The 10,000-nt window shown below is 37.1% G+C and overlaps 2 protein-coding genes across 2 annotated transcripts in view; one reads left to right on the top strand and one right to left on the bottom strand.

The window, feature by feature from the left end:
- enkd1 (enkurin domain containing 1) overlaps window positions 1-4,467 on the bottom strand; it is an 11,108-nt gene extending 6,641 nt beyond the window's left edge. Inside the window, exons 1-3 of the mRNA XM_079636558.1 lie at window positions 3,423-4,467; window positions 1,164-1,249; window positions 1-42 (exon numbers count right to left, since the gene is read on the bottom strand). The exon at window positions 1-42 is cut by the window's left edge and continues 177 nt beyond it. Of these exons, the coding sequence (XP_079492684.1) occupies window positions 1-42; window positions 1,164-1,248 (127 nt within the window). The 5' untranslated portion in view covers window position 1,249; window positions 3,423-4,467. The remainder of the gene's footprint in view (window positions 43-1,163; window positions 1,250-3,422) is intronic.
- Window positions 3,881-10,000, top strand: part of vdac3 (voltage-dependent anion channel 3) — a 14,774-nt gene continuing 8,654 nt past the window's right edge. Inside the window, exons 1-3 of the mRNA XM_079636560.1 lie at window positions 3,881-3,967; window positions 6,284-6,371; window positions 9,739-9,810. Of these exons, the coding sequence (XP_079492686.1) occupies window positions 6,287-6,371; window positions 9,739-9,810 (157 nt within the window). The 5' untranslated portion in view covers window positions 3,881-3,967; window positions 6,284-6,286. The remainder of the gene's footprint in view (window positions 3,968-6,283; window positions 6,372-9,738; window positions 9,811-10,000) is intronic.

The following is a 10,000-nucleotide window of genomic DNA, read 5'->3' on the forward strand; positions in this document are numbered from 1 at the left end:
TCAGAAGAGGAGACGAGACGTTGCCCTCCAACCGACCACGAGCTTCACCGAGACAACAGAGATCAGATCATCCATCACACATGCAGAACAGAGTGAACACAAGCGGCAACCTTCCTGTCTCTCTCTTGAATCCAACACTGAAGTGACTTAAACTGCAGTTCATCAACTGGCCACTAGAGAGACTCAATCCCATAGACCCCCATGTTAAAGGAACACACCGACTTTTTGGGACTTTAGCTTATTCCCCGTATCCCCCAGAGTTAGATAAGTCCATACATACCGCTCTCATCTCAGTGCGTGTTGTAACTCTGTCTGACGCACCCACCGCTAGCCTAGCTTAGCACAAAGACTGGAGGTAAACGGCTCCAGCTAGCATACTGCTCCCAGAAGCCATCTTCTAACCGTACATACTGGGAACTATATTCTCAGAAGGAGAAGCACTGCTACTTGGGCGGAGTGATTAGCGCAACACTATGAGCGAACTCTCGTCTCCTCACCACGAGCCTTCTCAGGCGCTGCGAGCAAATCACGCCGCAGAAGTAGCAGTGCGTCGCCTTATGAGAAAATAGTTCCCAGTATGTACGGTTAGAAGATGGCTATGTCTCATGTGACCTTGGTATTTGTACACGCTGTGACTATACAAATCACGACATGTAAAAAGGAAAATGTTGGCGTTATTTTGTCACTTATTGGGAGCTGTATGCTAGCTGGATCCGTTTACCTCCAGTCTTTGTGCTAAGCTAGGCTAGCGGTGGGTGCGTCAGAAAGAGTTACGGCACGCACGGAGATGAGAAGGGTGTGTATGGACTTATCTAACTTTGGGGGATACAGGAAATAAGCTAAAGTCCCAAAAAGTCGCCGTGTTTCTTTAATATACCCAACTTTAGCAGAAAAAATAAGGTTACAGCTGGTACAAAAAGTGTTTTTGGTCTATATAGCTAATTTTGCCCTTCATGACAACTGTGAGGGGCGTGATTTTTATATATAGCCTATATATATATATATATATAACTCATCCGTTTAAATGATATTAAGCCGTAAAGTTCTGCATAATTAAGGGCGTGGCCACTTGAGTGACAGGTGGATTGCCGCAGGTGACGTCATGAACACTACATCCATATTTTCTTACAGTCTATGAGTGAACATCACAGGTTCAGGCTTACCAGAGGACGGGCGCTTGTAATAATCAGGAAACAGTGTAGGGTCTGGAGGAATGGGACCAGAGATCGTCGACGGTCCTTCACACATACTGCAGGGACATTTATGACAAGACTTTCATGCTTTCATTTCTGTAAGACTAGATTATTGCAACTCATTGTATAGGTGTCAGCCAAGATTTGTTAAACCGTCTTCAATTGGTTCAAAATGCGGCTGCTAGACTCGTAAAAAACAGCATTTAACACCAATTTTAGCCTCACTTCATTGATTGCCTGTGCAGTTCAGAATTGATTTTAAATTATTGATTTTTGTATATAAAGCATTGCATAACTTGGCCCCACTATACCTAATGCATCTCCTTCATATACATAAACCTTCTAGGTCTCTCAGATCAGCAAATCAGATGATCCTAGACATGCCAAGGACCAGATTGAAATCAAAGCGCTGGAATAATCGACCTCTACATCTTAGACTGGCTCCTTCTTTAGGTTATTTCAAATGAAACCAGAAATTACATTTGCTAGAATTAGCGTTTGGTTCAGTAGACTAATTGGCAAGAGGCTCTTAACAGATGTTGTTAGTCATTGTTTGTCTGAAAGTACATTTTATGTGTGATTGTACAGCACATTGGTCTATAAATAAATAAACAAACAAACAAACAAAAACGTATTAATCTAGTTTATCCCAACAAATAAAACTTGACAACAAACTTGTTTCCCATTACAATTAAGAAGTTTATTCGGTAACGCTTTATTTTACGGTGACTAGTTACACGTTGTTGGACTTAATATAATAATAACAGTAATTTATGCATAATCACAACCCTAAAACAAATCGTAACTCTATAATAAGTACATGATGTAGTTAATTAATATTATTCAGTACTAATTTGAGTAAGTACAATAAAACTGTCACCTTAAAATAAAATGTAACCATTTATTCAAGTGTGCTATAAGTATACTTGTTGTAAACTAAAAATAAGAAAGTCTACTTTCAGTTTTTAAGTACTTCTCAGAAATATACTTAAAATTGCACAAGTATATTTGACTTATACTGACAGAAAAGTAAGTATAGCCTATATGGCCTGTACTTGCACTCAATCTTTAGATCAAGATATACTTAAAAGTAGGCTGTAATTATGTAAGTATACTTGGTTTGTAGTTTATTAAGTAGCCTATTAAATACCTTTTCACATAGGTTTACATACCGGTACTGTCGTATAAACTTATAAACAATAGATTTGTTTGAAAATATTTTTTGTAGTCCACTGGACATGGTACTGTATACATGAATTTACTTAATTTCAAGTATAAAAATGTATACATAAACAGGAACATAGTAGTATACTTAAAGTGCAAAGATAATATATAAATAGTAAACTATAAGTATGATGTTATGTTCACTTAAAGAAAACTTACAAGTATACTTGCAGTATAAGACTACTAAACTAGTAGTTTACTGAGAGTATACTTCAAGTAGTAAAATACATTGAAAGTTTTCATAAACTAAAAAAAAAAGTGCTACAAGTATTAATATTGACTAGTAAACTATCAGTATACCCAAGTTCACTTGTAGTATAGTTGCAGAACAAACGAAAAACATATTTGTAAACTAGTTTTTTAAACAACTTAAAGTATACTTAAAAGTACACTTTTATACACTAAAAAGTGGGCCAGTTTAGTCCCAAGTAGTATTGAACTAGTACACTTACAAGTACACTATTAGTACATTAATATTAGTATACTACTACATATAAGTATACTTAAAAATAAACTTAAACTTTACTTAAGTAGGCTATACTTAACAAAACTATTAAATTATACTTATTTTTAGAAAGGGTCATACAGTTTGTATAAGTAAAGAGTTTATAATTATCATCTTTTGTGCAAAAATAAAATAAATTATATTCTATCTTATTATTTAGATTATATGTATCATATTTTAGTTATTTTATATTCAGACCTGAACGCTCTTACTGTAATATCTGCTCTAATAATGATCTTATATAATGATCAGCAGGTCAACAGGTAACTAAATTACCTGTATAAATAAACATGCATTCATTTATATCAGTGTCAAGCAAGAAGGATTAATTTATATAATGTGCATATTGCATTTTCACTTATTTGATCACTCTTGCCGTTATTAAACACCTGCTGATTCACATAATACTCGATTCAGAATGATCAAGCGCCATATCAATCTGTGTGTGAACATAAATAGAGATATATATATAATGAAAACGAGTTCCTGAAGAAGCTTACCTTAATAAAACCCTCAGTTATTTGATAATTGTGAAGATAAAACGCAGTATCAGCTCTATTTTTCGGTTACACGCAGACTGATGACGCATTAACAACAAGCGCAAAGCTTCACCATGGTAACGTCTTAAAGAGACAGTAGCGGTTTTGTAAGATAAGCCTTCAATGCAAGACATTGCGCAAAATATTAATAAATACGCTAACAAGATAATTATATATGCGTTTCATATTTATCCTTATGCTCCCTATCTTCATATTTTCAGCATGAACCCGATACTAAAGAATATTACAGTCTGTCTATCCGTCCGTCTGTCTAAAGTGCATTAATTAATTTCGAGAGAAAGGTCTGGGAAAACAATAATATGTTTTTCATAGAGAAATAAGAGCTGCGAGATAAAGTTAAAAAATAATTTACGTTTACATAATCTATTAGAAAGATGAAAACGCAGCGTACTGCGCATGCGCAGTTCACGCGCCTCCGTCGCGTTCTCCTTCAGTGTGCCCTCAGTGCAGAAACACCGTCAGGCAAACCGACACGGCAAAACACGGTAGGGTTTACTGATTTACACTGAAACATTGCTCGATGCTCCAGAAAAACACAAGTGTTCAAAGACTCTTTTGCATTCTGCCGAGAAATAATGAGCGCTGTTGTTATTTTGCACACACCGGAGCTGTAGTTATTGAGACAGTTCGGGTCCAGGGCCGCAGAGACGTCATGACACTATAATACTGATGATAATAATAAAATCACTGTTACACACATCTACGTTTTATGCCTAAAACATGCATTTTAATTCTCATACTGGACTATTACGCGTCTAATCTAAGTGGTTTGACATACAATACGCCAGTGGTTCATCAAGGACACTGTGCTCGTGTAACTTTTTGATTTTGACGGGTAACGTTATCAAATAACGGGTTGTGTTCCGCACGCGCTGCCTTTGAAATAACGCTCAGAAATAAACTAATAAACCCGCTTATAAACTCAGCAAACGCTCTCACTGATACTGTGCTGAAGCTGCTCCCGTTATTCGTTATCTGTTATCTGGGCGTTGTGCGTGCGTGCGTCGCGTCTATAATGCGCGATGGTTATGCAGGCTTGAGCGACTTTCTCTCTCTCTCTTTGTGTGTGTGGTGTGTGTTGGGAATCCAAATGATTCAAAAACATGATCAAATCCACTAAAACAGCCTCAGATCGTCCATGTGTGTGTAAATGTGTGTAAATATGTGTGTGTCGTGTTTGGCACGCATTGAACTCATTGTGTCGTCTGCTATTGTTCTTTGCACTGTCATTGTTTTCCTCTACATTATAAACAAGTTATTTTGTTAGTTAGGAGTTGTAAACGTCTTAACAAGTATAATTTAATAATAAACAAATATAAAACTATATTATTTTGGGTTAAAAACGATGTCTAGCTCATTGTGACAAAGGCTCATACATTTTTTGGGTGTAAGTAAAAAACAAAACTGATAGTCAAGCAGAGCTGATTGTAAACGGTACAATATGTAGTTTAAAGATGCCAAATAATGGACCCATATCTGCTTTATGTTGTGCATGCATAAAAGAGTAGTATTTAATAGTATAGTATGTCTGCATGTGTGTTTGTTTGAGCGGTTTGTTACAGAATTATAGGGAAGGTGTCTAGTGTACAGATGATATTTTTTTATCATTTGCACTTTTCTGCCTCATTGATTATTGATAATGCTAATAAATGGCACCATCTGGTTTGTCTCTAGAGCACAGCACCCATCAACTCTATTACATGCATTTAAAAAGTAACAATAATGTTCTCAGATAAAGTAACTTATTAATGCATCGCTGTTTTAAAGTGCATGTGCATGGGATTCATTGCATGGAGTAATTATTAAATTATGCATAGCAAGGGTTAGTTATTATTGTGCCATATAAAACAATATAAAAAATAATAAATTCTGCACATTGGTTGACTTATAAATAATCAATAAAATTCCTCTGTATCTAAGTCAAAACATATGGAATCTGACCATATGGATAAACCTTAAACCAACTTGTTATAGCCAGAATATGATTGCATTATAAAGACAGTAAGCTCTTAACGCATATGTTTTGCATGATTAATCATGTTCAGTGCTCTATATACGGCACACGTACAGCTTTTGCTGTGCATTGTCATTGAGATTGTGTTTTTCCCATGAGCTGCCCTCGCTGTAATGGCCTCTGGCTGAGGATGTTCAGTGGATTTGTTCTTGATTGATGAGTGTCTGGTACCAGGCTGAGACCGTGCGAGATGTTTTGGGGAATGATGAATAGCAGGTACAGCGGCGGGAGGATTTTAAATGGCGAGCTGCTCTGATTCCTTGTTTATTGTTCACTGGCAGTGGTCCAATCAGCATGGATGCAACGACAGTTACATAGTAGCATTCGGCTGGTCATGTGATCTCAACATGGCGACCACCATGAGAATATATCTTTTTTTAAACACTGATATGAGTCGTCACCTCATGCATGCATGCATTAATTTAAACAGATCTGATAAAATAACTGATGAAGCATCCTGGTGTCAAAGTGTTCGGTGTTGGGGAAAACATTTCCCATTTTGTAACGCCTCACGTCACATGCGAGCAGGGGTGTCAGTTAAGTCTATTTTCGGAGTGTGTGTCTTGGGATCTGGGGGAAGGGGACACCGTACACTAGAGATGCCGTCTCAGGATCCCGTCACCTGTGATCTGCCCCTTTCCCAAGGGCAGAGGTTGCCATGGCGACACCCTTGGTCACTGTAGAGGCGACCCCCTCGGTCTGACCTCCACTAACCCTCGTGCTGTCGTGTAGGGAGTCGGTGCGCTGTGGTTTATGGTGTGTGTTTGATTGTGATCTCTGACCCCAGATCATGTCTGAGAAAGGACAGAAGCAGAGAGAGACACAAATGAAAGGAAGCAGTGAGACCTGCCATCACTGCAAGCCAAACACATGCGGTGAGTTATAGATAGATAGATAGATGGATGGATGATTGGATATATAGTTGGATAGATAGATGGATATATGATTGAATGGATGATTGGATGTATACAGTATATGGATGGATGATTGGATGTATACAGTATATGGATGGATGATTGGATGTATAGATGGATGAATATATGGATATATGGATGGATGATTGGATGTATAGATGGATGAATATATGGATATATGGATGGATGATTGGATGTATAGATGGATGAATATATGGATATATGGATGGATGATTGGATGTATAGATGGATGAATATATGGATATATGGATGGATGATTGGATGTATACAGTATATGGATGGATGATTGGATGTATAGATGGATATATGGATGTATAGATGGATGGATGAATATATGGATATATGGATGGATGATTGGATGTATAGAGATGTATAGATGGATGGATGGATGGATGTATAGATGGATGGATGGATAGATGGATATATAGATATATGGATATATGGATGGATGATTGGATGTATAGATGGATGGATGAATATATGGATATATGGATGGATGATTGGATGTATAGAGATGTATAGATGGATGGATGGATGGATGTATAGATGGATGGATGTATAGATGGATATATAGATATATGGATATATGGATGGATGATTGGATGTATAGATGTATAGATGATTGGATGAATATATGGATATATGGATGGATGATTTGATGTATAGAGATGTATAGATGGATGTATAGATGGATGTATAGATGGATGGATGGATAGATGGATATATAGATATATGGATATATGGATGGATGATTGGATGTATAGATGGATGGATGAATATATGGATATATGGATGGATGATTGGATGTATAGATGGATATATGGATGTATAGATGGATGGATGAATATATGGATATATGGATGGATGATTGGATGTATAGAGATGTATAGATGGATGTATAGATGGATGTATAGATGGATGGATGGATAGATGGATATATAGATATATGGATATATGGATGGATGATTGGATGTATAGATGGATGGATGAATATATGGATATATGGATGGATGATTGGATGTATAGAGATGTATAGATGGATGGATGGATATATGGATGGATGATTGGATGTATAGATGGATGGATATATAGATAGATAGATAGATGGATATATTTACGGACAGATGACTCATCAATCATGATGTTAAAAAAAATCACATTTACAGTCAAGAATAGATGAATGAATGGATGTATAGATGGATAGATAGATAGACAGATAGATAGATAGATAGATAGATGGATAGATAGATAGACAGACAGACAAATAGATAGACAGATAGATAGACAGACAGATAGATAGATAGATGATTCATCAAGCATGATGTAAAAAATAAAATAAAATCATGTTTACAGTCCTGCACTTATAATGCAAGAAGTCTATGGGGCAAAATACTGTTATCACCACAAGACTTAAAGTACCTGTTAACATGATGCTAGTGTGATAGAAATCACTTTACTAACCTTGTGTCAGATATTTCTATCCAACTCTCATGACCTCGAAAAGCTGGTATTTACGGTAATTTTGCACGATACACAAGGACAGAGCTTCACGCTCAACTTTCATTTCAGCCGGTCGGCTTAAATTCTGACTCAGACACTTAACAGCTCAAATAAAACAAATTTTTGTGCAAAATAATTAGTGTAAGTGCTTTTTCAAAAAAACAAGCTGTGTTTTGCCTTTAAGCCCTCTGGTACACATGCACTATACACTTCAGTTATACGTGCATCACTGTAAACATGTTTTTAAAAAAGATTTATGATTTTCTGTGGCAATAGACAATACACTGTGGAACGAACCTGTAGTGAACCCAGAGCTTTTGTTGTGTGTGTGTGTGTGTGTGTGTGCCAGTGTTGGGGGTAACGCATTACAAGTAACTTGAGTTATGTAATCAGATTACTTTTTCAAGTAACTAGTAAAGTAACGCATTACTTTTAACATTTACAACAAAATATCTGAGTTACTTTTTCAAATAAGTAACGCAAGTTACATTTATTGACTGAGACAAATCAAAGTGCAGAGGTGTGTGTGTGTGTGTGTGTGTGTGTGTGTGTGTGTGTGTGTGTGTGTGTGTGTGTGTGTGTGTGTGTGAACATGTTTATTGTAGTTCTAGACTAAATGTGAGCATTTACTCATCTCACTTGCACAAAAAAATATTCAATATTCCTCAAAATGTATAAAATCAGTGAAATGCAGAATCAGAATACTATGCAAACCTCCAATAACTAAATATGTTAAATAAAACATGAATTTTTATGCATTTAAGTTAACTTTATTGACCAATGTACTTGTTTCTGACCTTCGATGATTCAGTTTAATAAGCAAAAATGACTGTAGATAGATAGAAAGGTTTGCTTGTGTGCTTTCCTCTACTGTACACATCTCCTTCAGCCTGAGGATTATTATTTCACTTTTGGTGTGAAAGGGTCTTTACATTTGCCCAAAAATATAACTTTTGTGTTATAAAAAAAACAAGCCCAGCGCAGGTGGGAAAAAAGTAACGCAAAAGTAACGTAACGCATTACTTTTCTTAGTACTTAGTTACTTTTTAAGGGAGTAACGCAATATTGTAATGCATTACTTTTAAAAGTAACTTTCCCCAACACTGTGTGTGTGTGTGTGTGTGTGTGTGTGTGTGTGTGTGTGTGTGTGTGTGTGTGTGTGTGTGTGTGTGTGTGTGTGTGTGTGTGTGTGTGTGTGTGTGTGTGTGTGTGTGTGTGTGTGTGTGTGTGTGTGTGTGTGTGCATAGAAACACACTTTGCTGTAGTTGATGGTAGTCTTACGCGCCGCCGCTCATGTCCTTCAGTGTAAAGCTCCTTGCACACTGAGTCCGAAATTCTCGCACGTTAAAAAATAAATACGACCTCATGTTGTGTCAACCACATTCACACTTTACGTCTTAAAAAAATCGGATCGGGTTCGATTTTCTACATTTTACGCATCCGTAGCAAGCATTTTGAGAGGTGTTTTGAAAATTCAGAGCCATCGAATGATAAATACGAAAATTTCGGACTCCGTGTGTAAGGACCTAGTGTGTGTAATGATGAGTGTTAGCATGTGACCTCAGCAGCTGATGCTTCTCACAGCAGCGCTGAAAATGCTAAGAGCAACCGTTGCACAACACCTGTGTGCTAGCATGCAGCTCCCAGCGCCGTGACTGCTAGCCGTGTGTGTGTGTGTGTGTGTGAGACTGAACCGTGTGCTGCTGCTAGTTGTAGACCGCTGTAAACATGTTGCACAACGTCTCGTGCACGATGTCACACGGCTGATGACTCGGTTTAAAGTGTCTTCTTGTCTCTTTCTGTCCAGCAAACATGGCCGTCCCTCCCGCATACGCTGACCTCGGCAAATCTGCCAAAGATATCTTCAGCAAAGGATATGGTGAGTGACCGCCACAAAGAATGACTGCCAAACAAACACCAACACAAACTATTCATTTTTGAATAGTACATACAGTAGATGGAGCAGCTTATATATATATATATATATATATATACAGTATCATATACAGAATTAATGCAGTTAGATTTCTGTATGTAGATGTTTGCAGCTCCTTGTTGTAATGTTTTTT

The sequence above is a fragment of the Phoxinus phoxinus genome, assembly GCF_949152265.1.
Source record: "Phoxinus phoxinus genome assembly, chromosome: 15".
Lineage (NCBI taxonomy): Eukaryota > Metazoa > Chordata > Actinopteri > Cypriniformes > Leuciscidae > Phoxinus > Phoxinus phoxinus.